The 18989-nt window shown below is 45.2% G+C and overlaps 1 protein-coding gene across 1 annotated transcript; it reads right to left on the reverse strand.

The window, feature by feature from the left end:
- Positions 1–1388: 1388 nt before the first annotated feature.
- LOC139367800 (potassium voltage-gated channel subfamily A member 10-like) lies at positions 1389–3188 on the reverse strand. Its single transcript, XM_071106138.1, has one exon. It carries the CDS (start codon positions 3186–3188, stop codon positions 1389–1391), a length of 1800 nt encoding a protein of 599 aa, XP_070962239.1.
- Positions 3189–18989: the final 15801 nt, after the last annotated feature.

Here is an 18989-nt window from a genome sequence, read left to right on the forward strand (position 1 = left end):
GGGACTAAACACCTCCCTGTGCAACTGGATCCTGAACTTCTCAACTCTATTTCTTGAACTTCATTGTTGGTTAAGGGCTTGTATGTAAGTAAGCATTTCACAGTAAGGTCTACAACTGTTGTATTCGGTGCATGTGACAAATAAAATGTGATTTGATTGTATTTGATTGATTTGTTACCAGTTACTATGTGTTTAACATTGTTACCGGTCACTATTTGCACTGAGGTAAGAGTTGTTTATTATACAATATAAAAAACAAACATTTTCTAGACAAGTAACACAACAATCTATCAAACCTAATAATTTCTGTCATTTAAAAAAATGGTTTCTCTACCATCTTATCTGACAGTAAATAGCTGGTGTAGCTGTGTCTTCCCACAGGGGTGACTTTATGTCTGTCTCCCAGAGGACAGGAGATAATTAGTTGTGTGTGGTTCACAGCTCACAGATGTCCCTCTACCTTTCTCGGTCTCAATCTTCCATAGTGGACAGGTCAGAATATAGCTCTCTGCCCCAGACCGTGGACAGGTCAGTCTATATCTATCTACCCTAGACAGTGGGCAGGTCAGAATATAGCTCTCTGCCCCAGACAATGGACAGGTCAGAATATAGCTCTCTGCCCCAGACCGTGGACAGGTCAGTCTATATCTATCTACCCCAGACAGTGGGCAGGTCAGTCTATATCTATCTGGCCAAGACAGTGGGCAGGTCAGAAAATAGCTCTCTGCCCCAGACCGTGGACAGGTCAGTCTATTTCTATCTGCCCAAGACAGTGGGTAGGTCAGAATATAGCTCTCTGCCCCAGACAGTCGACAGGTCAGAATATAGCTCTCTGCCCCAGACCATGGACAGGTCAGAATATAGCTCTCTGCCCCAGACCGTGGACAGGTCAGTCTATATCTATCTACCCCAGACAGTGGGCAGGTCAGTCTATATCTATCTACCCCAGACAGTGGGCAGGTCAGTCCATATCTATCTACCCCAGACAGTGGGCAGGTCAGAATATAGCTCTCTGACCCAGACAGTGGGCAGGTCAGTCTATATCTATCTGCCCAAGACAGTGGGCAGGTCAGAATATAGCTCTCTGCCCCAGACCGTGGACAGATCAGTCTATATCTATCTGCCCCAGACAGTGGGCAGGTCAGTCTATAGCTCTCTGCCCCAGACAATGGACAGGTAAGTCTATATCTCTCTGTCCTCACAGTGGACAGGTCAGTCTATATCTATCTGCCCCAGTCAGTGGACAGGTCAGTCTATATCTATCTGCCCTAGTCAGTGGATAGATCAGTCTATATCTATCTGCCCCAGTCAGTGGACAGGTCAGTCTATCTGTGTCTCTCTGTCACACATTGTCTCTTCTACAGTGGACCGGTCAGTCTCTGTAAATCTCAGAGGCCAGTGAACTTGTCACCCTGCCAGGTCCCGTTGGTCTTGTTCAGAGAGGTGCTACTCCCATGTTTACTCTCTCCTGAGGCCTTCATGGCCAGCTCTGCTGCGTCAGCCATTGGCTGCTTGTCCTCTGCCTCCGTCTCCCGGTGGTAGAAGTAGTTAAAGTTGGACACGATGACGGGGACGGGTAGGGCGATGGTCAGCACGCCAGCGATGGCGCACAGCGTCCCCACCATCTTACCGCCCATGGTGATCGGGCACATGTCCCCATAGCCCACCGTAGTCATGGTGACCACGGCCCACCAGAAGCCATCAGGGATGCTGACGAACTGTGTGCTGGGCTCGTCCACTTCAGCAAAGTAGATGGCACTGGAGAAGAGGATGACTCCGATGAAGAGGAAGAAGATGAGCAGGCCCAGCTCCCGCATGCTGGCCTTCAGGGTCTGGCCCAGGATCTGGAGCCCCTTGGAGTGTCTGGACAGCTTGAAGATCCTGAATACCCTGACCAGGCGGATGATACGAAGGATGGCCAGGGACATGTTCTGGCTGGAGTTCTGGTCCGGGGTGGTGACCAGCTCTGTTACCAAGGTGACGAAGTACGGGATGATGGAGACAATGTCGATGATGTTCATGAGGTTGTGGAAGAAGTTGCTCTTGGAGGGACAGACCACGAAGCGCACAACCAGCTCAAAGAAGAACCAGACGATGCAGGCCGTCTCGATGATGAAGAACGGGTCGGAGAATGTGGAGGTGATGGTTTTGGGTGTGGGCGAGGGCGGGAACAAGGACCCGAGGCCGCCCAACGATAGGTTCCCATTGAAAGGCATCAGATGCGTGACGGTGGTGGGTAAGACGGGGTCCAGGGTGTTATCCCTGAACTCCGGCAGCGTCTCCATACAGAAGATGATGATGGAGATAACGATGACAAACACGGAGACCAGCGCCACGCCGCGTGCCGCGTTGGAACTCTCGGGGTACTCGAACAGCAGCCAAAACTGCCGGTATATCTCGTTGGTCGGGAGAGGGATCTCCACTTCCTTGATGAAGCCCTCGTCCTCTCTGAACTGCTCCATGGCGTCGCTCCCCAGCTCATAGAAGACGATCTCATCAGCAAACACATCCAGTGGAACGTTGGCCGGCCGACGGATCTTCCCTCCTGACTGGTAGTAGTACAGGATGCCATCGAAGCTGGGCCGGTTCCTGTCGAAGAAATACTCATTCCTCATGGGGTCAAAGTAGTCCATTCTCTTCATAGGGTCCCCCAGAAGGGTCTCAGGGAACTGGTCGAGGGTTTTGAGCTGTGTCTCGAAGCGTAGCCCGGCGATGTTGATGATGACCTTCTGGTCTCCGTCGTCTAGACCTGTCTTGTCCACGAACACATCCTCGCAGCACTCCTTAGCCAACCGGCTGAAGATGGTCTCGCTCTGCATATGGGTCTCGCTACTCAGCAGCAACTTCCAGTTGGAGATCATGCTGGCACAGCTAGGACGCCCCCTCCTGCTGTGGGGTGGCATGACGGGTGATTGGGGCACATCCAGAGTATTGGGGGAGGGGTACGGGCAGGGGGAGGTATTCCTCCTGTGGGAGGAGTGTTCGGAGGGGTAGTGGTGCTGGGGAGTGGATGTGAGGTTGGGCTGAGGGGAAAGGAGGTGGTGGGAGCCGTGGATGGAGCAGTTTTCGTGGAGCATGTCGACCGTCAGGGTTGTGGTCTCATCAGGGTTGTCTGTGTTACCCAGCTCATCTTCCAGACTTCTGTCTATGTCGTCCAGACTCTCAAAGTCCACTAGAGCTGCCTCCATGGCTGCTACTGCTGGGGGGGGGGGGGGCTACTACAACTGCTTATACTGCTGCCACTACTACTACTAATACTAATACTACTGTTGCTGCAAGTACACCTAGACCCTGGTCCTTAAAACACATCCCAGGACACTCAGAAGACTAGAGGTGTAGACCAGGGTAGACTAGTCCAAGAGACCTAGACCTTTAATACAGGTTCCAGAGAGAGGGAGGACAGGAGGTATAGACCAGGGTAGGCCCCTCCCGGTAAGTCTAGTCCAGGAGTGTTAGATCCAAGCCCTCTGTCCAGGTGAGAAGATCCACAGAACGGTAGACCTCAGCTGCCTATCAGAGGGCCAGTGTCTTCAGGCCAGTGTCTTCCCTGAGATGGAAGCAGTCTTGAGGGTAACAGGGTGATGGGCTTTCCGGCAGTCAACAGATGCTTCATCACCTCTGCGACACACACCCTCTCCTTCTCATACCTGCAGTGGCTGGGGGGGGGGGGGGGGGAGAGAGAAAGAGAGAGAGAGAGCATGTTAGTTTGTGTGTCTGACATCTGCAGCACATTCACTGACAGCCCTGTCACCACCGGTTATAATCGCTTGACACTGAAACCCTGATGCTTGGCACACACACAGGCACATTCATTGGAAAACCCACTGATATTGCCAATTACATAAATTATTTTTTCATTGGCAAATTAGAAAACTTAGGCATGACATGCCAGCAACAAACGCTGACACTACACATCCACGTATAACAGATACAATTATGAAAGACAAGAATTCAGGCTGATAAACAGCTTCAAATACTATCAGACTGTTGAACAGCTCCTATCACCATCAGACTGTTGAACAGCTCCTATCACCATCAGACTGTTGAACAGCTTCAAATACCATCAGACTGTTGAACAGCTTCTATCACCATCAGACTGTTGAACAGCTCCTATTACCATCAGACTGTTGAACAGCTTCTATCACCATCAGACTGTTGAACAGCTTCTATCACCATCAGACTGTTGAACAGCTTCTATTACCATCAGACTGTTGAACAGCTTCTATCACCATCAGACTGTTGAACAGCTTCTATCACCATCAGACTGTTGAACAGCTTCTATTACCAGGCCATCAGACTGTTGAACAGCTTCTATCACCATCAGACTGTTGAACAGCTTCTATTAGCATCAGACTGTTGAACAGCTTCTATCACCATCAAACTGTTGAACAGCTTCTATCACCATCAGACTGTTGAACAGCTCCTATTACCATCAGACTGTTGAACAGCTCCTATTACCATCAGACTGTTGAACAGCTCCTATTACCATCAGACTGTTGAACAGCTTCTATCACCAGACCATCAGACTGTTGAACAGCTTCTATCACCATCAGACTGTTGAACAGCTTCTATTACCATCAGACTGTTGAACAGCTTCTATCACCATCAGACTGTTGAACAGCTCCTGTTACCATCAGACTGTTGAACAGCTTCTATCACCATCAGACTGTTGAACAGCCTCTATCACCATCAGACTGTTGAACAGCTTCTATTACCATCAGACTGTTGAACAGCTTCTATTACCATCAGACTGTTGAACAGCTTCTATTACCATCAGACTGTTGAGGAAATCTTTGTGGACCTTGCAGCATCATACCAAAGAAGTGCCTAAAATAAAGTACTGAGTAAAGGTTCTGAATATGTAAATGTTATATTTATTTTTATAAAATAGTAAACATTTCTTAAAACCTGTTTTGTCGCTGTCATTATGGGGTATTGTGATGTCATTATGGAGTATTGTGATGTCATTATGGGGTATTGTGATGTCATTATGGGGTATTGTGATGTCATTATGGGGTATTGTGATGTCATTATGGGGTATTGTGATGTCATTATGGGGTATTGTGATGTCATTATGGGGTATTGTGTGTAGATTGATGACGGGGAAAAAAATCAATTTTAGAATTAGGCTGTAACGTAACTTGTGAAAAAAGTCAAGGGGTTCGAATACTTTCAGAAGGCACTGTGTTTGGCTGTGACTGAGAGAGCTCACTGTATACGGCTGTGACTGAGAGAGCTCACTGTATACGGCTGTGACTGAGAGAGCTCACTGTATACGGCTGTGACTGAGAGAGCTCACTGTATACGGCTGTGACTGACAGAGCTCACTGTAGACGGCTGTGACTGACAGAGCTCACTGTAGACGGCTGTGACTGACAGAGCTCACTGTAGATGGCTGTGACTGACAGAGCTCACTGTAGATGGCTGTGACTGACAGAGCTCACTGTAGATGGCTGTGACTGACAGAGCTCACTGTAGATGGCTGTGACTGACAGAGCTCACTGTAGATGGCTGTGACTGACAGAGCCCAGTAACTATGGTTACTATATCTTATATTCTGTCCTACTCTAGGTCACTCTACTACCGATGAATCCCTCTATCTCTCTCCTCTCTCGCTGTTTCCCTCTCTCGATATTCCTCTCCTTCCCCCTCTCTCTCTCTCTCTGAACCCCCCCCTCTCTCTCTTCCAGTTCCCCCTCACCCCTGCTCTATCCCTCACTCTCTCCTCCTCCCCCTCAGTGAGGATTAATGTGGTCTCATTTACAGAAAGATGCCGTTAGATTTTGGAAGCCAGATCCAGCAGAGTAAAACACCACCATCTGCTGTCCCCGGACCTCTCCATTATATACACAGCGGCGTAGGTAGAAATTGTGGCTAGGCATGAGTAAAAGTGACTTGGCCAACATTTTCCAGACGATATACAGCAACAATACCCTGACATATTTCAGTGAAAATGAGTGCAATCACATTATATAATCCGCTATGCATTGGACATTGAGGTTCTGGACCTGTTCCAACCACATTTCTGTGAACAGAGTAACATCAATAGCTGTACACTCCCTAAAAGCACTGGTTGTCCAGATTCATATGTGCTGTTGCAAGCGCAGCTGTCAGGTTCATAGACCAAGGACATCGTCTATTTGGATAGGTAGCGTCACGTCACATTTTCTGGCCTATCCGTACAAAGGGACAATTTCCTGTGAACCTCGTATCTGCATATGAAACGGGAGCGTTCTTATTTTAGCTCAGTGAACGGTAGTCGAGCGGATGAATCAATAGCAGTTTCATCTCAGATGGATTTATAGCTGTCAAGATGGGAAAAAATGGGAAAAAATGCAAAATCATTTAGTAGAATTTAAACAAGACCACTTTCTCTTTTTGTTCTTAAAGCTGAAGTTGTAACAAAGTTGAAAGGAGTCTGCACACACGTGAATGGTGGCTCTGCGCCGCTCAATGACATTATCGATCATAGTCTGCTGATGGTTATGTGTTATGGCTTTTCACCCCCTGCTATATTGTGATAAAGAGCTACCCATCTAACAGAACACAGAGGGTGTTCTTTAATGGAAGCCTCTCCAACATAGTCCAGGTAGAATCAGGTATTCCCCAGGGCAGCTGTCTAGGCTCCTTTCTTTTTTTTCAATCTTTACAATACAGGGTTACTCCAAGCAGCTTAGTCACTGTCACCATCCTCAATTCCACATTATTTATTACAAGATTCAGTTGAGATTTTGGGTTTAGTGAAATTATTTGTCCCAAATACAAACGCTCTTAGTTTCAAAGCTGAAGTTGTAAGGAGTTTGTATGGACGTTTGGTAGAAATGTCTCTCTCATCAGTTATATGAAAATGTCACTAAGTGTGATCATATTTATTTGACTGAAATCTTATTGTATGATGTTTATTAATGTGATTGTTTCAATATTTAGAAAGCATTTCAGTAATTTTCTCACGGATCCCTACGGAGGCTTGTCCTTACCTTACCTGATCCCCATTTCCCTGATTGTAACTGTATAAATGTGCCCTTTGGTTTCCATTCTATGTTTTGTGTTCTATGTTTTCTATTTCTGTGTGTTTGGCCGGGTGTGGTTCTCAATCAGAGGCAGCTGTCTATTGTTGTTTTTTGTTTTTTTGTGTCTGCACCAGACAGAAATGTTTCGGTTTCGTTCATTCTTTGTTATTCAGTGTTCAGTTCTATTAAAATATCATGAACACGTACCACCCTGCGCTTTGGTCCACTTCTTCAAACAGCCGTTACACAATGTCAGTTGGTCGTGTGAGTACCTGTGTTGTTTTGGCTTTCATGCCGTGCAGATGATTACAGATCTCGTCCCGTGTTGTAATCATTGTGCGATTGTGTATTTATTTGAGGTACTCCTCGCTCTTTTGTTTGGGTCTCAACCCTGTGGTGTATACGTGTTTGTTTGGTCCCGTGCCTTTACCTGGCACTCTGTAATGTGGGTAAATACCAGCGTGACAAATTTCAAGCACTATTGCCCCACTTTTGTTGAATTTCTTTTGATAATATGTGCGCTATGTACTTGAGCTTGTATCCTCAGAAGTGAGAACACCTCAGAAATGTAGAAATATTTTAGGAGAAAGGCAACCCATCATTCAGGGCAGAGCCTGTTTTTCATGTTTTTTTGGCATTAATATGTGTTACATATCAGTTTGCAAAGAATGTAAAACACTGTCACCGCAATATATATGGGGAGAGCTCAACAATTCAAGCCCCTTGGGTGCTGCCATAGATTTACATTATAAGTGCCCATCCAAGAAGGCTCAAGATCATTGGCCACAGATAAAATGTCAAATCACGTTATATATATACAGTAGCTTTTGATTGGACTGATAATGTCAACATCATACTTTACAAATCTTAGCTATCAGTCATCATGAATCAAATCAACAATCTACTGGCCTCCTTTTCAATCCTTGTCATACGAAGAGAAATAATAGATAATATCGGTGCTCATCGGCCATTGGACATAAGCATTACACAAGTTGGAAATCACAAATTCATCAATGAGTGGTTTGGAAGGAAGTGGCTAACTGCAAGCACTGCAAAGCGTTCACTAGCCTGCTATTCAGTGGAGAGGGTGTGTGGGACAAGTCGGGGTTTATGAATCTCTTTTCCAAACTTAAAAGGATAAACATTCAACATTGGCCATGCTGTCCATCCAGCATGACTTCTGTCGCGTTCAAAACAACTGGAAACTCGGAACTGACGAGCTCCGCCTGGGAAGAAAATACATTTTGAACGGTCTTCCAACTTGAAATTCGGGAACCAGAGCGTCTTTCTAGAGCTCCAACCTGAAGATCACTGACGTCATGATTCAGCTTTGTTTTCCTCAGAGCAGTTGTCTTGAAAGCACCATAAAGTCAGAGAATGTCAGACTTTGATGAATTACCATTACAGTTGGTAGTTAATTGTCCAATGTAATCCATTACAGTTACTAGTTACTTGTCCAAAGTTGCAATCAGTAACAAAGTATTCAGATCCTTTCCCCCTTTTCCACATTTTGTTACGTTATAGCCTCTAAAATTGATTAAATAGTTTTTTTTCCTCATCGATCTACACAGAATACCCCATAATGACAAAGCAAAAATATCACATTTAAATAATTATTCAGACCCTTTACTCAGTACTTAGTAAAGCATCTTTGGCAGCTTTTCCTCAAGTCTTTTTGGGTACGACGCTACAAGCGTGGAAGACCTATATTTGGGGAGTTTCTCCCATGATGCTGCCACCACCATGCATCACCGTAAGGATGGTGCCCGGTTTCTTCCAGACTTGACAGTTGGCATTCAGGCCAAAGAGTTCAATCTTGGTTTCATCAGACCAGAGAATCTTGCTTCTCATGGTCTGAGTCCTTTAGCTACCTTTTGTTAATATGGCTGCGATCCCCGTACAGGGATCAACATCAGGGGAGATTTCAGAGTGACAACTACAAATACAACGTCGTAACATTAAACCTTCTTGAAAATGAAAGTGTCTTACATCCTTCAAAAGATTAGGATCTTGGTAATCTAAATATGATCTGAGAGTCCTTTAGCTGTTAAACGCCAAGCTGTCATGTGCCTTTTACTGAGGAGTGGCTTTCGTGGCTTCTGGAAGGTTCTCCCATCTCCACAGAGGAACTCTAGATCTCTGTCAGAATGACCTTCGGTTTCTTGGTTACCTTCCTGACTTCTTTTCCCCCGATTGGTCAGTTTGGCCGGGCGGCCAGCTCTAGGAAGAGTCTTGGTGGTTCCACATTTCTTCTATATACGAATGATGGAGGCCACTGTGTTCTTCCCCAGATCTGTGCCTCGACACAATCCAGCCTCAGAGCTCAGCATTGATCTCATGGCTTGATTTTTGCTCTGAGCTCTATTTCGAGTCTCATAGCAAAGGGTCTGAACTCTTCTGTAAATAAGGTATTTTTGTTTTTTATTTTAAATACATTTGTAAAAAGAAACACCAAAAAAACAGTTTACTCTTTCTCATTATGGGGTATTGTGATGTCAGTATGGGGTATTGTGATGTCATTATGGGGTACTGTGATGTCATTATGGGCTGTTGTGATGTCATTATGGGGTATTGTGATGTCATTATGGGGTATTGTGATGTCAGTATGGGGTATTGTGATGTCAGTATGGGGTATTGTGATGTCAGTATGGGGTATTGTGATGTCAGTATGGGGTATTGTATGTAGACTGATGAGGAAAAACATTACTTTTAGAATAAGGCTGTAATATAACAACATTTGGAAAAGGTAAAGGGTTCTGAATACATTCCGATGTAAAATAACTGAAGGACACTATCAGGCCATCACCATTAAGTACACAGAGACAGAGGCTGCTACTCTCTGTTATTATCTATGCTAACCGGTGCCCCCGTACATTGACTCTGTAGCCCCACTATTGTTATTTTACTGCTACTCTTTAATTATTTGTTATTTTTAACTCTTTTTTTGATGGTATTTTCTTAAAACTGCGTTGTTGGTTATGGGCTTGTAAGTCAGCATTTCATTACACCTGTTGTATTCGGTGCATGTGACAAATACAATTTGATTTGATTTGATTTTGCTGCAGAGATGGATGGAATATTGATAGATTCCTACAGAGTAAATGCTGATTGATTTACATTAACAAAATTAAAGATGGCCAGTGGATTAAATACAAATCTAAAGTTAACAGTAGACTATGTAGTTCCTACTGTAACTGACTTGGTCCATGATTAAACTACTGTAACTGACTTGGTCCATGATTAAACTACTGTAACTGACTTGGTCCATGATTAAACTACTGTAACTGACTTGGTCCAAGAGCAAATCCATCAGCTTTCTGACTGACCACATACCATCTCTGTTTTAGCAGAGACAAGCTACTCCACTAACCTTTTGTACTTTTGTCCTCCTTTTAACAAAACTAAATATGGCAGCCGTTAAACCGTATAATTGCAGCGGCGCACAGGCTCTTATCTCTCACTCTTATTTCCCTCGTGCAACAACAGCTGGTCGGGAAAAGACACCCGGCAAAGAAGAGAGTAGAGCTCAAGACGAAGTATCAACACACACAGTACCAAACACACAGCCAGCTCTACTTGTTGTCTGACACACAAACACACACACACAGGAACAGGAGAGTGCTCAACCAGAGCCTGAGCACCTGCCCTTTTGCCCTCCTACGAAAATGAGCCCTCGCCACTCTGTGGATTTAAAAAAATGTATGAATGAGGTTTTAAATGTTATTTTGATTCTCTTTTCATTTTCAATGAATTGTACACACACAAAACACAACAGACAACCTACCCGTTGATGGACCAAGTATGGCGCGTCTTCCCAATCTTTGTTTCCGGGGTCCTGAAACGTTCCCGGTCCTGTTGTCCGCTGCACCTGGAGAGGCATGTCGACTGTTGAGAGAGTGTGTTCCGTTCTGCCTGTGTTGATGGGGTGGCTGGCTAGCGGCAGGTATCACCCCCGGGATTAGCGTGCGGACAGAAGGCTCAGCGGAAGCGGCCAGGGCAATCACCCACGAGACAGATGTGAGGGTGACATAACCACAACAACATGATTACAATTAATTTGGCCAATTCCCTGGTTGGAGGAAGATACAAATCCTCTCACCATCCGGCCATCCCTCTGGAGAGAGAGAGAGATAGTTAGAGAGTTAGAGATGGAAAGAGGGAGAGAAAGATAGAGAGGGAGAGATAGAGAGTGATGGAGAGAGAGAGTTAGAGAGGGAGAGAGAGATAGAGGGAGAGATGGTGAGAGGGAGAGAGGGAGAGAGAGATGGTGAGAGAGAGTTAGAGATGGGGAGAGAGGTGGAGAGAGAGAAAGGGGTGGAGAGAGAGAGAGAGAGAGAGAGAGAGATGGAGACAGAGACAGAGACAGATGAGATGGAGAGAGAGAGAGAGCGAGAGAGAGGGAGACGGAGACAGGTGAGATGGAGAGAGAGATGGAGAGAGAGAGAGAGAGACAGAGACAGACAATGTTAACACATGTGTCCCATGCCAATAAATTCCCCTTGAATTGAATTGAATTGACAGAGAAAGATGAGATGGAGAGAGAGAGAGATAGAGAGAGAGGTGGAGAGACAGAGACAGATGAGAAGCAGAGAGAGAGAGACAGAGGGATGAGAGAGGTGGAGAGGGAGAGAGAGAGAGAGAGAGAGAGAGAGATAGAGAGAGAGAGAAAAGGGCAACCAGTGAAGAACAAACACCATTGTAAATACAACCCATATTTATGCTTATTTATTTTACCTTGTGTACTTTCACCATTTGTACATTGTTACAACACTGTATATAACATTTGTAATGTCTTTATTGTTTTGAAACTTCTGCATGTTTAATGAGAGAGAGAGAGAGAGAGAGAGAGAGAGAGAGAGAGAGAGAGAGCAAAGAAAATAGTCCCCTCATCCAGCTGGTCCTGGGGCATCTAAAATCTAAAACATCTAAAACATCTAAAATACAGTGACCCCCTCTCATGTCATTACCAAGCCCTGCAATGCCAAGAGCTGAGCAAAGAAAAGAGTCCCCTCATCCAGCTGTTCCTGGGGCTGAGTTCACTAACCTGTTCTACTAACACACTGAAGCCTCAGGACCAGAACATCCAATCAACCAGGATAAGCCTAATTACAACACAGTCAAAACAAAACTACATTGCTTATTGGGAAAGACAAGCACAAATACAAGGTAAAATCCAGTGCTATCTGGTCCTAAATCGACAGTACACCGTGGCTAAATATTTGTGATGAAATATTAGGTACCTTTATGATTTATATTTACCTGATTGAGATACATTGTATATATATGTTTATATGTTTATATATAAATATGTTTTTAGTGTAACTTAGTTTGTGTCTCCCCCTCTTGACCATTCACTGTACTGTGGTAAGTATCAGTGATAAGGAAAAAGGCCGTTTGGGAACTTAGAATGTGTGAGAGAGAGAGTGAGAGAGAGATGGGGAGAGAGAGAGAGAGATGGGGAGAGAGAGAGAGAGAGAGACAGAGAGACAGTGAGAGATGAGAGAGAGACAGAGACAGAGAGAGAGAGAGACAGAGAGAAAGAGAGAGAGAGAGCAGAGGTCACAATCAGATGAGCTCCTGCATTTTTCAGCATTTTCTTAAAAAAAGATAGATTAGGAGTTTTTGTCAGGAACACATACTGGATTCTACCCTCTACAACACAACCCTCACTTCAAATCAAAACTTAAAACCTACAACCTGATTTTGGACGGAATTACGAATTCACCTGGAAGGTTCACAACTACCAAGGATTATTATTCTATACTGCAAATTCTCTGGAAAACAACAGAAACCTGAAAACACCATCCAACCTGGAACTGAGTGAGTAATGTTTAGTCTGAAACTATATTCTATTTCCAAAAGCCAAGAAGAAAAATACACAACATTACTTTATAAGGACTGAATGCTAACATAATTCTGCCAAGCTTGATACAGCTTCAACTAGCACTGACGTGTCAAGTGAGCGGTGTCAAAGCCCTTTAGCCCAACAATGGCAGGAGAGTCACACAGTCTACCCCAACCAAATGGAGAGGCCTTAGAAGCTCCCTCCCGCTGTTCAGAGGTAATTCAAATACAGTAACTTGTATGTAAAGAATGATAAGACAAGAAAAGATTACAAAATGAAGCTCCTTATGGAAAATCAAGAGACACTTTTTGCTGACTATTACAAAAATGGGAACATCAGCAACCTTATCTTCCACACAAACCATCCCCTGGCATGGCAAAGTGCTATATTAGCACACTACCCCTTTATTCAGAGAGGGGGGGTTAACGAGGGGTGGACACTCAGGATACTAGACAGCGAGGACTCTGAGTCAGGTAATATAAACCTCTATAAGTCCGGAACAGTACTTGTACAGGGTACCCCAAACAGTTTCAGCTGGACTTTCACCAAATTAAAGAATCAGCCCAGCAGGAGAAGCTCTCCCTTGATAAAGATACCCCCACCCCGAGTGGGTCAGACCAGACTTCTTCATTATGTAACCCCACAGATGAGCAACCCCCAGCGGACAGTCAACCTCCCAGCACAGATTACTACTCCCTCATTGAAATGAAGGATAAATTCACCCAGCTGGAGGTAAGGCAGGTAGAGCTGGAACAGCAGGTGATTACACACCAGTCAGCACAGACACAGACAACAGTCCATCACAACAACACCCCTCAACCAGACCCGGAGAGCCTGAGGTGGTCAGAGACATATCTGCACTCTGGACAGTGGTGAGACAACTACAACAGGAGAAAGAGGAGCAGAACAGAGCACTAAAGGAGAGGAACAGACTGCTGGAGGAGAGGTTGAGGGGGATGGAGGAGAGGGTGAGGGGGATGGCGTGTGACAGAGAACAACCCACTAGAGAGGTGGCCACCCCCACAGAGAAGCCAGCAGAACAGCCCACCTCAGCACCCGACAAAAGTCTCGACATCACAGCAGAGCAGTCCACACCCGACCCTGACCATAGAGTCGACATCACAGCAGAACAGACAAATGAAGAACCCCAAGGCCAGCGGCTCTTACCCCCTCTGAGCACCCCCCTTGTCAGCCACCCTGATAGCCCTTCTGACAACCCCCCCCCCCCCCCCCCCCCCCCCCACGCCCACTGAGGACAAACACAAGACACAGATTGTACTCCTTATGGACTCAAACGGGAAATATATAGAATACATTTTTTTTTTCCCCAAACACAGTGTGTCTAAATTCTGGTGTCCAAACACCCAGTGCGCCCTAGACCTTCTGTCTGAGGACCAACTAGGCTCACCTAGCCACATAATAATACACACAGGCACAAACGACCTGAGAGCACAGAAGGAAAGGGTGGTCACAGCACTGAAGGGAGTGATTGAAAAGACTTCTTCTACTTTCCCCAACGCACAAGTGGTTATCTCCACCCTGCTACCACGAAAAGACTTCCACCCTGCCACAATACAGCAGATAAACACAAGTATTTCCCATGACTGTGCCTCAAAACCAAATGTTTTCCTGGCCCACCACTCCACCCTGGACTTGAACAGCCTCTATGACCAGGTCCACCAGGTCCACCTCTACAAGGCAGCAGTACCCACCTTTGCCCGGACATCGCTCTCAAACGTATCCCCAACACTTCACAACAGATCAATAGACACCCCACCCAGACCAGCGAGACACTCTTCCAGACCTGCGGGACCCCCCCCCCCCCCCCCCCCGGACCTACACATAGAGGACCCAAGCCAAGAGGACTTACATCCAGACCACAGCACCCCCAGACACATCCACATCCACATCCCCACCCCAACCAACCAACACCCCCCCACGTCAACCATGGCCACACCCCACTTAGGCCCCCTCAGATCAGACCTATGCCACTCCTGCCCACCCCATGCACCCCACCCCCGCATAGAGGGCCTCAACATGGAAATCACACATACGTCCAGGTAGTGAGCGGGCAAACAGGCCCAACCCACACTCTTACTCCAAGCCAATGACATGTACCAGATGCTCAGCAGGCTCTGCTCACACTTACTTGTCTGAGGCCAAACCACATGACAACACTGGAACAACATTGAAGACTTTATGGAACACAAGTTGAGAGTTTCAAAGAAAAAGCCATATCTCAGACTGGCCAATGAAAATAAAGAATTAAGATGGCAAAAGAACACAGACACTGGACAGAGGAACTCTGCCTAGAAGGCCAGCATCCCAGAGTCGCCTCTTCACTGTTGACGTTGAGACTGGTGTTTTGCAGGTACTATTTAATGAAGCTGCCAGTTGAGGACTTATGAGGCGTCTGTTTCTCAAACTAGACACTAAAGTACTTGTCCTCTTGCTCAGTTGAGCACCGGGGCCTCCCACTCCTCTTTCTATTCTGGTTTTCGCTGTTCTGTGAAGGGAGTAGTACACAGTGTTGTATGAGATGTTCAGTTTCTTGGCAATTTCTCGCATTGAATAGCCTTCATTTCTCAGAACAAGAGTTGACTGACGAGTTTCAGAAGAAAGTTCTTTGTTTCTGGACATTTTGAGCCTGTAATCGAACCCACAAATGCTGATGCTACAGATACTCAAATCCAATCAAATTTATTTATATAGCCCTTCGTGCATCAGCTGATATCTCAAAGTGCTGTACAGAAACCCAGCCTTAAACCCCAAACAGCAAGCAATGCAGGTGTAGAAGCACAGTGGCTAGGAAAAACTCCCTAAAAAGGCCAAAACCTAGGAAGAAACCTAGAGAGGAACCAGGCTATGTGGGGTGGCCAGTCCTCTTCTGGCTGTGCCGGGTGGAGATTATAACAGAACATGGCCAAGATGTTCAAATGTTCATAAATGACCAGCATGGTCAAATAATAATAATCACAGGCAGAACAGTTGAAACTGGAGCAGCAGCACGGCCAGGTGGACTGGGGACAGCAAGGAGTCATCATGTCAGGTAGTCCTGAGGCATGGTCCTAGGGCTCAGGTCCGCCGAGAGAGAGAAAGAAAGAGAGAAAGAGAAAATTAGAGAGAGCATACTTAAATTCACACAGGACACCGGATAGGACAGGATAAGTACTCCAGATATAACAAACTGACCCTTGCCCCCCGACACATAAACTACTGCAACATAAATGCTGGAGGCTGAGACAGGAGGGGTCAGGAGACACTGTGGACCCATCCGATGACACCCCCAGACAGGGCCAAACAGGAAGGATATAACCCCACCCACTTTGCCAAAGCACAGCCCCCACACCACTAGAGGGATATCCTCAACCACCGACTTACCATCCTGAGACAAGGCCGAGTATAGCCCACAAAGATCTCCGCCACGGCACAACCCAAGGGGGGCGCCAACCCAGACAGGAAGATCCCATCAGTGACTCAACCCACTGAAGTGACGCACCCCTCCTAGGGACGATATGAAAGAGCCCTAGTAAGCCAGTGACTCAGCCCCTGTAATAGGGTTAGAGGCAGAGAATCCCAGTGGAAAGAGGGGAACCGGCCAGGCAGAGACAGCAAGGGCGGTTCGTTGCTCCAGAGCCTTTCCGTTCACCTTCACCTTCACACTCCTGGGCCAGACTACACTCAATCATATGACCCACTGAAGAGATGAGTCTTCAGTAAAGACTTAAAGGTTGAGACCGAGTTTGCGTCTCTCACATGGGTAGGCAGACCATTCCATAAAAATGGAGCTCTATAGGAGAAAGCCCTGCCTCCAGCTGTTTGCTTAGAAATTCTAGGGACAATTAGGAGGCCTGCGTCTTATGACCGTAGCGTACGTGTAGGTACGAATGGTATGTACGGCAGGACCAAATCAGAGAGATAGGTAGGAGCAAGCCAATGTAATGCCTTGTAGGTTAGCAGCAAAACCTTGAAATCAGCACTTGCCTTGACAAGAAGCCAGTGTAGGGAGGCTAGTACTGGAGTAATATGATAACATTTTTTGGTTCTAGTCAGAATTCTAGCAGCTGTATTTAGCACTAACTGAAGTTTATTTAGTGCTTTATCCAGGTAGCCGGAAAGTAGAGCATTGCAGTAGTCTAACCTAGAAGTAACAAAAGCATGGATACATTTTTCTGCATCATTTTTGGACAGAAAGTTTCTGATTTTTGCAATGTTACGTAGATGGAAAAAAGCTGTCCTTATAACAGTCTTGATATTTTCTTCAAAAGAGAGATCAGGGTCCAGAGTAACGCCGAGGTCCTTCACAGTTTTATTTGAGACGACTGTACAACCATTGAGATTAATTGTCAGATTCAACAGAAGATCTCTTTGTTACTTGGGACCTAGAACAAGCATCTCTGTTTTGTCTGAGTTTAAAAGTGGAACGTTTGCAGCCATCCACTTCCTTATGTCTGAGACACATGCTTCTAGTGAGGGCAATTTTGGGGCTTCACCATGTTTCATTGAAATGTACAGCTGTGTGTCATCCGCATAGCAGTGAAAGTTAACATTATGTTTTCGAATGACATGCCCAAGAGGTAAAATATATAGTGAAAACAATAGTGGTCCTAAAACGGAACCTTGAGGAACACACAAAATTTACAGTTGATTTGTCAGAGGACAAACCATACACAGAGACAAACTGATATCTTTCCGACAGATATGATCTAAACCAGGCCAGAACTTGTCCGTGTAGACCAATTTGGGTTTCCAACCTCTCCAAAAGAATGTGGTGATCGATGGTATCAAAAGCAGCACTAAGGTCTAGGAGCACGAGGACAGATGCAGAGCCTCGGTCTGATGCCATTAAAACGTCATTTACCACCTTCACAAGTGAAGTCTCAGTGCTATGATGGGGTCTAAAACCAGACTGAATCATTTCGTATACATTGTTTGTCTTCAGGAAGGCAGTGAGTTGCTGCGCAACAGCCTTTTCAACATTTTTAGAGAGGAACGGAAGATTCGATATAGTCCGATAGTTTTTTATATTTTCTGGGACAAGGTTTGTCTTTTTCAAGAGAGGCTTTATTACTGCCACTTTTAGTGAGTTTGGTACACATCCGGTGGATAGAGCGCCATTTATTATGTCCAACATAGGAGGGCCAAGCACAGGCAGCAGCTCTTTCAGTAGTTTAGTTGGGTCCAGTATGCAGCTTGAAGGTTTAGAGACCATGATTATTTTCATCATCAGATACTCAACTAGTCTAAAGAAGGCCAGTTTATTGCTTCTTTAATCAGTACAACAGTTTTCAGTTGTGCTAACATGATTTCAAAAGGGTTTTGAAATGATCAATTAGCCTTTTAAAATTATTAACCTGGATTAGCTAACACAACGTGCCATTGGAACACAGGAGTGATGGTTGCTGATAATTGGCCTCTGTACGTCTATGTTGATACTCCATAAAAAATCTGCTGTTTATAGCTACTATAGTCATTTACAACATTAACAATGTCTACACTGTATTTGTTATCAATTTGATGTTATTTAATGGACAAAAATGCGCTTTTCTTTCAAAAACAAGGACATTTCTAAGTGACCTCAAGCTTTTGAACGGTAGTGCATATAGTCAATGATAGGCTTCGAGGAGACTCCTATGGTAGGTACACCTATAGGTCATCTCTTGGCAGTAGTACTGTAGACTACTTTATCACTGACCTCAACCCAGAGTCTCTCAGAGCGTTCACAGTCAGCCCACTGACACCCCAATCAGATCACAGCAAAATCACAGTCTACTTGAACAGAGCAATACTCAAATCATGAGGCATCAAAGCCAAAGGAACTGAGTATCATTAAGAAATGCTATAGATGGAAGGAAAGTAGTGTAGAAATCTACCAAAAAGCTATTAGACAGCAACAAATTCAATCCCTTTAAGACAACATCCTGGACAAAATGTTCCACTGTAATAGTGAAGGTGTAAACTTGGCAGTAAACTTAAACAATTTGATCTCTCAGCCTCCCTATCAAATCCCAGAAATTGTAACAGAAAACCACAAAAAACTAAAAACAATGACAAATGGTCCCAATACACAAAAGGGAAGACAAATTAAGATATGTGTCAACAGCGACCTTGGGAAAATCCTATGCTTAATCATT

The sequence above is a fragment of the Oncorhynchus clarkii genome, chromosome 16, assembly GCF_045791955.1.
Source record: "Oncorhynchus clarkii lewisi isolate Uvic-CL-2024 chromosome 16, UVic_Ocla_1.0, whole genome shotgun sequence".
Classification (NCBI taxonomy): Eukaryota; Metazoa; Chordata; class Actinopteri; order Salmoniformes; family Salmonidae; genus Oncorhynchus; species Oncorhynchus clarkii.

Excerpts from the sequence above, each read along its gene's own strand:
- LOC139367800 (XM_071106138.1), bottom strand. The coding sequence starts at position 3,188 with ATGGAGGCAGCTCTAGTGGACTTTGAGAGTCTGGACGACATAGACAGA.